Raw genomic sequence first — 14,191 nt, 5'->3', positions numbered from 1 at the left:
ACCGCTCCGCCACACAAACTAGTTCCCCTACGTTAATACTACGAACCAGTTGTACCTATGTCAGAATTTTAAAGTAATTGACCTTATGGGACCTCGTTCGTATCGGCGAGTGTTTGTAACTCGGGGACCCCCTGTACATTTTAAAACAAATGTTTTAATTTTATGGGAGTCCATTTTTAGTAAAGTTTGTAAAGTAAAATGTATTTTTCCCAATCACTTGAGAAATTTCCACAGTTCAGGCAACCAATATCCGAGGTAAAGTGCGTGAATTTAAAGTAGCCAATCACGTACCTTCATTGTCAGCCTATCACTACTGTCACTCACTGTTTCCCTTCACCCAAATTGGTAAATTAAATAAAAATCTCACCTGGTGATTATCAAAGTCATCCCTGAAAATCTGCTGGGCTTCAAATGCTCTGATGGTGGTGAGTCCTTGTAAAGATGCACTCAGGTGGGAAAACACAGGACTGCGAGCTGTTGAGTGCACATACGTACATTAAGGCTATGGATCATGAAGGCTACACTCCCTGCCATCAAAATACATGTACTGTATAGGTCTCATCATAAGACTCACTTTAAGGAGTACCCTTATATTTTTCAAAGCCTCTAATCATACAATGCATTCAAATTTATTTTACTGTACTTTTCAAAACTCCAAAATATCCCCTAATAAACATTATTTTGCAATTCTCAAAATTATATGTACAGTTGTAGACAAAATTCTGTGAACACTTGGCAATATCTGGCATCTACTTCTGGGCCTTATATGTGATTACTTTGTATCTAATAACGCTTCTTTTCTTCACACATGTCAGAACCACACACAAAAAAAGTGCCAAGTTTCCAGAGAATTTTGTCTATGACTGTATCTTCCTTCTACCACAGTTTTACCCCTTCACCACTTCCTTAAATATGCTAATTGGTTAATTTGACATACAAGATATATTTCCATTAAGGCATTGTCCTAACATATTATTTATTAGTATGAATAAATGCCTTCTACTCTCCCTTATGGGTCACCAATCACTACAAACTGAACTAATAGAAAATATTAGTTACAATAAAAATAAACTCCAGGGCATGAATTAAAGAGTTATTCAAGGTTTCATCTCACATGACCACATTAAATTTTTTTTATAGAAATGATTAAAATAGAAATAAAAACAAAGAATGAAGAGCCATCAAAATCACACAAATATGATACTCACTGATGCCTTCAAGACGTTTTACATCACGCGCTGTGCAGAGGTAAAAACGGCGAAGAAAGACGAAGATAATGCCAAGACCCAGGGTAGGGAGGATGACCCATATGTTGACAGAGGCGATCACCACAATAATACCAAGGAAGTTAAGAAGAACCTGCACAAGTATGGCAACAATATCACTATCATGTTACCTTTTAAAATGTAAATCAATCAATACATTTACTAGATATTTTTAGACAATGACTACAGTACTGATACACGGAGACAAAAGTAAAGAATTATGGAGATAAATGTATATATTTTACTGGATATGAATCTGAAGACTAAACAACTAGAGAAAATAACCTCAGGAAATATATAATGATAATAAATGAGACTTCACACTACTGTTCCAAATATATATCAATTGTGTATTAATGAATTACCCTCAGTATTTATTAAGTCAAATCACTTGTTACAGTTAAAGTCATTAGTGCTCAACTCAGGGGCCTTCATGTTATCTAATTATATGCCCTTATATGTGATCATAATATTAAACTGTACTACTGTTTGGATCATAAAGCAGTCCTAGCATAAGTGAATAGAATAGCAAGACATTGTTGGGCATCTTCTCATTAGGGTATTTTTTATCCTCGGTCACTCTTCTTAAAACTACTGCAGATATTTGTTAGATATATTAGTTGCTTGTCAAATGGGCCCCTGTCCTAATAGGTCCAAATCTATCCAAACAAAACCATTAGGATTAGGACCCCAATCCAAAAGCCTAATTCCAGTTAAGTTGGAACATACATACTTGACCTGGCACCTGATATATTCCCCCTTAACTAGTATTTATTGCACACAAATTACTCTTTCACGCCCTTCTTCACCTCATGGGGGTGGGTCAGAAACAAGACAAAACAAATACACACATTTTCCTTCTCATCCATCGATTCTTACTACTGTACAAGATGTAACCCGCTAAGGTACTCACTCCTTCCACAACAAGGTCCTATACTTTACTTGCTCCTGTTGCTTCACAAAAACCAGTAGTGTTTTCTTATCCATAACTCAATCAATGTCAAGCTCTCCACCCACTCATACAGCTGCTATCAGGATACCCATTCATCTCACTTCATATACTGTACTCATACATCCTCCTGTCTTCCCCTCTCCTACCTACCTTCCACTCCTGAATTATACTCTCTTTTTACAGTTCCCTCACTTCCCATACATCCATACCACCTAGCAGACCCGGATCCACTCTCTGGATTATATTACTGGAGCACAATATCTAGCAACATCCATGATCGTCAAATTATATGGAGAGTAAAATTTCTGCTATAAAATATAAAATTCCTTCTCATAAAAGACAGAAAAACAGCCTAGAGCCATTAATGTACATGGAAAACTGATATGCATCCTTTAGCTAATCTTAAGCACATGCACTAAGCAAGCAAGAAGCCTTAGTGTTTTTAATATGCATTATGTGATGGTATAACTTCAAGCAATATAAATATAATATAGCATGCACCATTTATAGTAAGAAAAAGAAATCTTATAACGATCTAGTCTGAAACAATAAGTGTATTACATATGGTCATCTTTCAGGTTATAAAGATAAGGTTTTGCGATGTGTTTTTGGTTCTTCCCGACTGTCTGTGTCCGTGATGGCAAGTCTCACACTTTACAATGGCCCATAAAGTTATACTGTATTCTAATAACAGTTTGATAAATTTGTATCTTTTTACAATAAACAGCATAGCAGTCAAACCATGGGCATTGGCTTCAGATACCAATTTTACTTATGTAACACCTTGTTACTATGGAAACTGATCTTTTTTTTATTGATCTCACTTTCCTTGGCCTTTTCTATCAACACCCTTCGTATAAATGACAGCAACCTGTACTCAGATGTCAACTGTCACAAAGCAGCAGACCAGCGTGTCAAACATTTTCATCTCACTGTATCTCCATATTTCATCTTGCAAACCAATTTATATAAATTTGTGCTCAGCAGCGAGTCTCATCTTTAGGTATTGTGTTAACGAGAGTTTACTGTAACAGATGCTAAATAAACAAAATTCAGACAAATCCGAGTGTAATTTTGATGCTGACCTGGAAAACTATATTTGTGTATTAGCTGAAGTCTGAGATGTTCTTGTGTCTTCAGTTACAAGGGATACACTTTGTATGAGTCTTCAAGGATCCAGTGAGGCTGAATTAATAGATCTTTCTGATTTTAGACATTTTATGAAATTTTCAGGTCTTGTGGCAGATTATTTACTTAACACAATTTTTAGCACTGCTCAGGTCAGAATGTCTTGATAAATAAATTACTGTTCACCCAAGAACACATAATGTCACCTATGAAACTGTCATGATCTATATGATACTAATCTGCTACTTCGTATTCTATCTGGTCTTTACCGGACAAGATGAAACCACTAACTTAACAATAGTTACTCTCTCTCTCTCTCTCTCTCTCTCTCTCTCTCTCTCTCTCTCTCTCCCTGTTAGGTACAGTACTCTTTTTTTTTTCACTACAAATGACTATTAAGTTTTCACTGTTACTAAAATCTATAATTTTACCAAAATATATTCTTTTGTTTTACCGATAAAATTCGTACATTTACAAACACTATCCTTTTTAGTACATACAGCATAATTACCGATATTAATTTTTCCTTACTAATAAATTAATTTCATATAAGAATATTTACACAAATTAATCTTATTCAAAGGCAGTTTTTGTAGCTGATGCAGGAGTTAGGGGAAAACAGGTAAAGCTTTATCATCTTTTCTTGGTAATACTCACAGTGATGACATCATAGACTGTAATAGGCAGCAATTCATCTATCTGTCCAAGGTCCTTTGTGAATCTGTTAAGGATTTGACCTGAAGAGACAGGACCTCGTCATAAATAATATCCTGACAAGTTCATGGACAATAATGTTATTTAAAACAAAAAGGTTCTAGTGCCAGTACTGTACTACTACTTTACTCCAAGTAGTCATGGTAGAGGTGCACCAACAGCCAGAAACCTCCAGAAAGTTTTTAGAAGTGTATGCAGACTACAAGGCCAACTTCTGTACAGTAAGGTCCTATCATGTGAAAGACAGTTTCAGAGTTAGCTTGTGCATGTAAAAAAAAATAATATATATATATATATATATATATATATATATATATATATATATATATATATATATATATATATATATATATATATATATATATATATATATATATATATATATATATATATATATATATATATATATGAATTATTCAGAAATTAATGTGCTGTGTCTAATAGCCATGTCCATTAAACATTGACAAGAAGCTATTTAATTTTTTTTAAGGTTATCAGCAGTATGGTCCTGTGGCCTAACTTTATTTGTCTAATGGAATGGCAAACAAACTATTAATTAGAAAAAAAAGCGACATACAAATCTGTTCTCGAATACAATTACTGTAGCCTACACGGATGTTCGACTTTGAAGGACCTGTTCTGGCTGGGCAAGATGGATTAGAGCATGCTAAGGGAAGTCTGACTGGAAAATTGCATAGGAGAAGCTAACAAAGATATGCTTAAGGCAGGTTCAATTGGGTGAGCTTAGGGTGGGATGAATTTGGCTGCAATAGGTTTCGTTAGAATAAGAGGGTGGGACATGTCAGGTTGGAGGTTAGGTTAGGTTGACGCACTTAAGAGGGAGGCAAGTTGATAAAGGTTAATGTAGTTGAAATTAGATTGGGACTTTTTCCATTGGAGCAGACTACTGTAGGTGTGTTGCTCCCATGTGACCAAGGACGACTTAAATTTTGAGATATTAACCAAGTCTTCAGAGAGCAGGACTATATCATGTACGGGTATGCATGTCAAATATGTCTGTTTAATCTACTGGTACTTGTCGCTGATCTAACTCTAGGATAAAGGATAAATGGGGGGGAATAGGGAAATTAAATGGGGAATTAAATGGGGAACTAGGGAACTTAATGCAAGAACAAGGGAGCTAAATATGGTAATGGAGGAACAAGAAAGCTAAATGAGGGAACAAGGGAGCTAAATGGGGGAACAAGGGAGCTAAATGGGGGAAAAAGGGAGCTAAATGGGGGAACAAGGGAGCTAAATGAGGGAACAAGGGAGCTAAATGGGGAACAGGGGAGCTAAATGAGGAACAGGGGACCTAAATGGGGGAACAGGGGAGCTAAATGCTAAATGGGGAACAAGGAGCTAAATGGGGAACAAGGAGCTAAAGGAGGGAACAGGGGAGCTAAAGGAGGAAACAGGGAGCTAAATGGGGGAACAAGGGAGCTAAATGGGGAACAAGGAGCTAAATGGGGGAACAGGAGCTAAATGGGGGAACAAGGAGCTAAATGGGGAACAAGGAGCTAAATGGGGAACAAGGAGCTAAATGGGGGGAGCTAAATGGGGGAACAACGGAGCTAAATGGGGAACAAGGGAGCTAAATGGGGGAACAAGGAGCTAAATGGGGGAACAAGGGAGCTAAATGGGGGAACAAGGGAGCTAAATGGGGGAACAAGGGAGCTAAATGGGGGAACAAGGGAGCTAAATGGGGGAACAAGGGAGCTAAATGAGGGAACAAGGGAGCTAAATGGGGGAACAAGGGAGCTAAATGAGGGAACAGGGGAGCTAAATATGGTAATGGAGGATCAAGTGAGCCAAGCCTAATACATACTAACGTTCATCCATGTAACATTTCCCAAGAATAATAAGAGCAGCTGCGTCAGGGAGGAAATGGAGGTGTGTGTGTGGCAGGACAAGAATCAAATAACGGTTTTCCACATGACCATCCTGCCTACTGACCATTCTGTAAACAGCCTCAAATGCCGATCTGAATCAAGGGCGGTCGTCTAATAATAAATTAGGAAACGATTCAATGTATAATGAATCGAAAGGTGACAGTATTTATATGAAGATACAGTACCGAAAACTCTTCAACTTAGAATCTATTATTCCCGTCACCATAGGATCATATAGCACCATCCCACCACCTTTTGCCGGGCAGTTATGAGCACCATCACCAAATACTATGAAAAACACTTCCTTACGGTGCAAAAATCGAGCATGGTTCCTGGAAGAAACTCATCAACTTGCCCCAAATCTTTTGAGAACCTGTTTAGTATTTGTCCTGAAAATATGTGGGAGCCAAATGGAATCCTGTGTTAGAAAAAAACACTTTTGCCATAATGACTAAATAAAATACAGTATAATCAAAGAAAAAAAGCATTGAAGTGAGAATATTTGTGATCCAGCATTGCAACACATGTGCATTATAGTTGCTCTTGAAAAAAAATATAAAATAAAAATAAAACAATATCATACAAGAACTTGATTATCCAATTTCTTTCATTTTTTCATCGTCTCCTCCACAGTGAATGACAACTTATAAACCGTCAGAGCTTTTACAATATTCTGAAGTAATCAGCAATGACCCTGAATCATATTAGAAAAGCAAATAAAGAGCTAGAAACACAGACACTGAACCTGCATCCAGACTAAATTAAGAACATATATAACGCTTCAAATTAGAACAAAATACATCAACACACCATTAAACATTCATCTAACCTAAGGGAGGTGCGGCCCAGCCTTGCCAGCCGTGTTCCCACCCTGTCGGTTGGTGTTAGGAAGGGAATCCAGCCGTAAAGCTTTACTTCAACATGACTGATGGCAACTGGGTCATCAGATCTGTGCCTCTACCTGACCTCTGCTGCTGGTTTTGTGGTGGTTAGCAGGGTGAGGGAGGGGGAACATCACACTCTGGTACAGTATTACCCAACAGCTGCCATCAGGTATCAACCTAACAACCTCCTTAATCCACAGTTGTGTAAGTGTTCCTTCTAAACTCAAACCTTAACAACTACTGTACAAGATTCTATAAAGTTACTCAAACTACAAACATTGTCAGTAATTACTACAGTTTTCAGTACGGGTGTTACTTTCACCTTATTTGTTAGAATACTGTACTGTACATTTAGGTCCAACTCCCATATAGTGTATTGGATAATCTAGTCCTTACTGTCTCACAACCACATTCTCAATATGTAAGAACAAAATATCATACAAAATTAACCATAACAAAGACAATGACAAAACATTCATGACCATTCTAACCCAGATTTCACGGTTGATGTCCATCATCCAGCAGCTGTTGAGGTGCAGAATTTGATACTACAGGGTGTCTCAGAAAAATGTACACACACCGCCTTAAAAACTTTCGTGGAGATCACATAAATGTTTGCATTACAACAGCAACATTGTCCTCGCTTGTGGGAGTCCTCACAAATCAACAAGTGAGGACAATGTTGTTTTTTATAATACAAGCAGTCACATGATCACCTTGAAAAAATGTAAGGCAGATGGGTGATTATTTACTGCCACATCTGCCAATGTTTTCATTTAGCTCAAGGTCCAGCACATTCTGATTACCTTTCAACATCATGCCTCACAATGTTAAGCCTATAAGTCTGGTATACTTTATGGGCAGCATTATAGGGCTAAGGAGCACTGCAGGGATACTCTCACAATGGCTAATGACAGGCATAACCAATGATATTTACAGCCAGCAGTACTTTGGTGCAGGCCAGAAACTGCTGGACAATGAAATCAACTGTTATCTATAAAATAAGACCATTAAGTCTTCCAATTTCACACAAAACAGATTTGGAATTTTAAGAAATGATGCACAAGAAATCAATGGGTTAGAATTTCACTGGCAATGACATAACTTTTCATGCAGTGCAGTCTTGAATCATATTTATTCTTACTTCAATGAAATCCCACATTGTCCCAGGTAGAGACTCGTCAATCTGGCCGATATCCTTTGTGAAGCGATTAAGTATCTGTCCTAAATAGTCAAAGATGATAGTAATAGTAATAATATAATTTTCATGTCTATCAATCAAGTTACTTCTTCTTTATGTATTGAGTAAGAGATAACTTGTTACTAATTCTACAATGAATTAAAATAATTTACTCCATATTGATGCAAGTTTTCTTCTTTGTGAATCTCAGGATCAATATCTTCTAGTAACATCAATGATAAAGAAGATATCTACTTTGATTTGGTGATCTTATCTCCCAGTGTGTACAAGACCCCATAGTGTACAAAATCACTAAGTGTACAAGACCCTAGGAACTTTTACAAGACTCCACAAAGTGTGGAAGATCTTGGTGTTTAATACCCCATACATTGTACAAGACCCTATAAATTCTACATGATCCCACAGTAATTCTCACAACATTAGCTAGCTTATATGTTCAACATGTGGGGTTCATTAAGGGGCGCCATAGTTCACCGTCCAATTCATAAACTGTAATGCAAGTTTGATCCCACAGCCAGGCAGAGTTGATAAAGTATTAATGTCTATGGTGTGCTTATTGCCAGCCAGTCATTCATTTACTCCACAGAGAGTTGATGGAGCTCCTCAGAAGGTCAGGACAAAGTGCTTCCAAGTGGTTCCATCACTACAAATCTCATTTGCCCTCTATGTTCCCCTTAAATCCTCCCCCGAGACAATGTTTTATACCAACTAAGTGAATGACCTGATTCTTACTGAACTATAACACAGTAATGTTTGAGAGACGTGAGGTTTGCCTCGGTGACAATACTGTACAGTACATAAAGAAGATACATAAAAAATGACCACACATTAAAGTGAATGGAAACAATACAAACTTTTAAAAATGATTGAGATATAATATGTACTTGAGGAATTTGTAACAAACTCCCAACTTCAAGAACACAGCCACACAAACATTGTAAGTGAAAGAACAGAAATTTCCCCACAATTGTTCAAAGGCTCAACAAGGCTAATTTATGAAATGAAAAATAGGCAATGCAAAAATTATCCAGGACTTGACAAACAGAGGTACAGTACATACCAATTGGGTGGGTGTCAAAAAATTTGATTGGAACACGGATGACAGACTGGAACATGCGATTGTGGAGTTTTCGTGATGAAGTCATGCACATAACGAAGAAGAGTATTGTTCGGCCCAATGACAGTACAAATAGTCCAGCAGTCAAGCCTGGGAACAAAGAAATTTTTATTACATTATGACCAACAATACTATAAATTAACTAGCTACTGCTGCACCACATCTAAGAATCTGTAAGTACTATACAGCAGCCCCTCAATAAACATGTTTTCTTAAAGATGCGATTCACTATCATCACTGCTTTTCATGCTTGTGTGGGTTAGCCTTGACAACCTATAGACAGCTCTCCATGCTGCACATTCATTACTGTGGGCATACTGGTTCTCATTACTGTAGTATGTGGACAATAAGAGGTGAAAATTAGATTTGAGGCTAAAAAAATTGCACCAGCAAGCAAAACTCTATATCAAGTCTACTGTAGTGGAGTCTGTTTCCCATAGCCAGAAAATGATCATAAAATGATGTTTCACGATACATACCGAGATATTTGTTAGGGATTTGGTGAAGTTCTTTAGGTTTTTAAGTTTAGTAACATTCTCCTATTATGTTTGGCAACACTAGAGTGGCAGGTGCCAAGAGAACTTTCATTTCTTATATGAAGTTAATTTTGCCTATTAATATTCTTTATTCCAAGACTAGCCTCACCTGTCATGTTACCCTTGGGTCTCTTGTCAGCTGTAAACCTGATGATAATTATCTTTTATACCTACAGTTCTGCATTACATTAAGTTCTAATAAATGAAGCTATAGGCCAATTAGTACTCAGTTGTAGTAAAATAAAATAAAAATTCCACAAATAAAATAATCTGCACAAACTGTGTTATGTATTTGCCCAAAACTCCTGGTGTAATCTGAAGAATAACAGAGGCATCAAATTGTAAATTATGATCTAAACTGGTTTGTTGTAGTACATCAACATCACTACAGTAACTTGAAGCCAATGGAAACTGAAGGTTTACTGTACAGTCATATAATTAATTCACAATGTAATAAAAAGGCAAAACAAGGATGACCCTAATGATCAGCATAATTGATTAAAGAGTTTAGGTATATAGGAAATAATACAATAATGTAACATACACACAGACACAAGAGCAAGCATAATTCGTACACTTCACAACACACATTTGCATCTGTACATCTAACAAAACCTAGCAGTATACACAACTACCATATTGTATTAAAGATAAAGTGTCCAAATATAAAGAAAGAGATAATCAGCTATGAATTTGGGCAGATCATTAGCATCCTATTTCTAAAAATTATGACCATTTTTCCTTACCAGCATATACGTAAACATTAGTTACTGTATCCAAATAGCCATCTGGTACTGGAGCGCTGCTGTACGAGAAACTTGAGTCATTCCCGGAGAGATTCACAACGGTGTCATTCGACTCTATAGCGAGGTGGGCACGCATCTGTTCACCATTAGCCCTGACAAGGTAAATGGTAATAGTTCAAGATTATATCACTCACAATTCTCTGGCCGAGTGCCCCTAATCCATCACCCTGAAGACCTGACTGGTGTCGGACATTAGAAATTTCTGAACCAAAGAAAGTCACCTTAAGTCTGATGAAGAAATCCCTCAACTCTACCAATACATGAACAGAAATAATGAACAGGACAGTACAGGTTATTGAATAGTAAAACAGGTAAGATATTTAACATTGTAGCATTAATGTTCAAAACAGGAATAAATAATTTTCTCATCACAAAGACAAACCTGCCAATAAATGAGATGCATATTAAAGTATCTCAATATTTGGTGGTAAATATATTAAATACATTGTGCTTGGAGGGAATAGCAGTGTCTGTGTGTGTGTGTAACTTTTGCAAGGTTGGTGCAGCTTACATTATACTTCCATGACTTGCTGGTCTCTTTAAAGCTACTGTATATTACTTTAATTTATTATCATCACCACTGATAGGCCTGTTAGCTGCTTGTGCAGTTGGTCACATCTCTGTTATGCACTGTAGGCAATTACTAGTTCCAGAATGTATCTGTACCTGAGCTCACACTTGGTGCCATCACAAAGCTCTCCGACAGATTGTTCCAAGAGTTTACTACTCCCACTCTAAAACAAAGTTTGCCTTGACAGTTTTCTGAGCTTGTGGCTTCTTCAACCTTAAGTTGTGGCCCCTTGCGGGAAGGGCATCTGCCAGCTCTAGGTACGAGTTCTTGAGATATTCATAAACTTCAATTAAGTCACCCTTGCCTGCCTATAGTATAAGCAAGGCAATTGCAGGTGTTCTAATCTCTCTAGGTACCTGAGGTGCCCTAGTTCATGCACCAGTCCGATGGCCCTCCTTTAAATGTTTTCAAGAGACTGACAGTTCTTAGCATATATCATTTTTTAAGGGGGGTTACAAGGGATATCTGAATGCCTTTCTTAGAAGACCCACTAGCTTAGTTGCTCGATTAATTTTCTCACAATGACCCAAAAACTTCAGTTCATTGTCAACATACATTCCCAAGTCCTTTTCACATTTGGGCCTTCTTTAATGCAGTTTCTTTGTCCCATTAAAGGATAAATTAGAGCTAAATAAAATTAAGAATACTGAAAGCCTGAATTGGAAGACAAACAAACTCTGTAGGAGTGGGGGGAGTAATACCAAGATAGTCATTCACAAATGATGCCAGACCTTAGAACTTGCTAGATCAGAGTGCCAAATTAGAGGAGTTCAACCTGCAATTCAGTCCCAGAAAAGAAGACACATTGAATAGAAGGACCCATACAGAATCCCTGATAGAAGGACCCATACAGAATCCCTGACACCAAGGTATTTCTATACAGTGACAAGCACAGCCAGAGTAGACTTTGTAAGGCTACACTAATATATGCAACATTAAGACTTAAATTGTCGTAACATTAATCCCTTCTTTACCACACACTGAAACCACGATAAAGATATTAATGGTAGAAGTTTATGTTTGGTGTAAAGAAAGAGTCTAGATAATTTCATGCAGTATACAAACTAATGAGACAATAAACATACCAATATGACAACCAGTAATCAGTTCCAGAGAAGAGAACTTGTGTTGCTATGCTCGAGACAAAGAGAATGATGACGAGGACCCACCCACCGCCAGCCAGGAAATATTCAAGGTAAATGGTACCTTTAACAGAGCCTTCTGATCGCATCTCTGAGTTGGTATTGTCTTGCGATTCATCTTTCTCAGCACCGTCATCTGTGTCATTCAGCTGAGAGAATTGCAAATACTTGATCAAAACATGAGTTATATTGTTGACCTAAAGATAGAGTACTGTACAGTTTACATAAGTTTCCAGTCAATTAAAAGCATCGTACTTGTGGCAGCTTCATCTAGATAACTATTTATTACATTGTTATTTATCTTACCACAGGAGATTTTTTTTTCCTTCAACATAATCTGATTTTATAAACATGAATACACATATATTTTTTCTTTTTAGGAATGTTATGCAGAAGATCTTGTATTCCTTTTTACTGTTCAATAAACAGTACTGTACTCTCTGCATTATTCGTTAAGAAGTACAAAGCCTTAAAAATATTTCTGAATAAAAGCTAAATTAAGATGCATATGCTGAGTGCAAGGAGGCAGTGGGTATGATAATGTTGCCAAGAACAACAGTTTTACAGAGACAGCTGTTGTCATCTGCTGGGGTACGAGGCCATTTCCAACTTTCCAGTGAAAAAGTTTTACAGCAATCAACAGCAAAATCAGATGGGCAACAATGAATGAATTGCACATAATGTTACATAATTTCATATTTTCTTCATATTAGGGGAGCCTTTCACACAAAAAGGCAGTGTGATACCCGTTAGTATTCTGCTCTTTGCTAAAATACTGCCATCAGTCATGTAATTAACAAAATGGATGGTTCGGACTCAAAGGTCCAGGATAGCAAGGTAACAGCCAGATAACCGAGGTGAAGTAAAGCAAAACAATAAAGACTGAAAAATATGATTAACATTCGTCAAGAGATTTGCAACATTAGGTAAAGGTTCACTCGTTAATAATGTGCTCTATAGCCGACTGAGGTTTCAATGATGCACCTTTACTTCACCAGCAATTACAAAGTGGCATCACAGACACAGCAATAGGAAGCAACATACCTCTGCTCTATCTATCCATTTTGTGTTCTGAGTAAAATCATTAATTCTGTACAAGCAATGACTGATGGAGATCCCACCACAAAATGTGTACAAAGACCTAAAGCATTAAGCCTTTCCTTTGTACATTAAAAATTCTACATCACAATACAGTACTACAATGTGTAAAAAGTTATTATTTTACCAACCTGAACCCAAATGATATTCCTTCTCACTCAGCAAAAAACAAAGACTATAAAAATAAGCATATAAAACAAAAACACAAATAGTATCAAGGAAAAACATTATAAACAACAACAAAGCCAAATCATGAAACAACATTACCAAGCTCATCACCGGAGCTGCTGTATAGTGCGAAAACATGCTTAAAGATTATCAACTTCCACCATAAGATGAAAGACAAATTTTCTGGTGGGAGTTTTATTAACCATTCTTTATTTCTTTGTATAACATTTCTAAAGATATTCTTCACCAACACAACACAACCAATTTGTCTGAAATAAGACCCGTGTCAGGTGCACCAACACTGTAAAAGTACTGTAGATGTTAGTGTTAAGACAAGATCACCAAGGCAGGTCAAAAGCTTGTTCCTTTTTTTATTTGTAGTTTATTATATTCTTAAACCAAAACTCTGGTGCTGCATAAATTATTGATAACAAAAAATATACTTAGAACACCTAAATTAATACTGTATCCTTAACCTGGATCTATCAAATTTCTCATAATTTATAATTATAATAAAGCTTCTACGGATAAACACTAGAGACCTGCAGAAAAAATCTACGAGACCTAAACAAAGTTTGTTTGGTTGACTGGAGCCAATAGTATGATGTGCAATGTTTAGTATCAATGAGAAGTCTTGTGCATTAGTCAGGTTGGTTTTTTCACTCATATAGTTGATAACCTTCCAAGAAATACTTCAAGAAGTGTATAAATATTTAC

At 36.8% G+C, this 14,191-nt stretch overlaps 1 protein-coding gene across 7 annotated transcripts in view; it reads right to left on the bottom strand.

The window, feature by feature from the left end:
• The window catches only part of LOC121859525 (ATP-binding cassette sub-family C member 4-like), a 112,076-nt gene that overhangs the window by 11,965 nt on the left and 85,920 nt on the right, over nt 1-14,191 (bottom strand). For 4 of the 7 annotated variants that reach the window (XM_042356392.1, XM_042356389.1, XM_042356393.1 and 1 more), the window contains 6 exons: nt 12,152-12,357; nt 10,436-10,587; nt 9,097-9,243; nt 4,003-4,082; nt 1,209-1,359; nt 368-474 (listed from right to left, as the gene is read on the bottom strand). In XM_042356392.1, the coding sequence (XP_042212326.1) occupies nt 368-474; nt 1,209-1,359; nt 4,003-4,082; nt 9,097-9,243; nt 10,436-10,587; nt 12,152-12,357 (843 nt within the window). Of the gene's footprint in view, nt 1-367; nt 475-1,208; nt 1,360-4,002; nt 4,083-6,260; nt 6,341-7,979; nt 8,060-9,096; nt 9,244-10,435; nt 10,588-12,151; nt 12,358-14,191 lie in introns of all 7 variants that reach the window. The other 3 variants (XM_042356395.1, XM_042356391.1, XM_042356390.1) reach the window with 2 other exon arrangements.

The sequence above is a fragment of the Homarus americanus genome, unplaced genomic scaffold (genome assembly GCF_018991925.1).
Source record: "Homarus americanus isolate GMGI-L3 unplaced genomic scaffold, GMGI_Hamer_2.0 scaffold7626, whole genome shotgun sequence".
Lineage (NCBI taxonomy): Eukaryota > Metazoa > Arthropoda > Malacostraca > Decapoda > Nephropidae > Homarus > Homarus americanus.
This window is presented reverse-complemented; position numbering and strand designations above follow the sequence as displayed.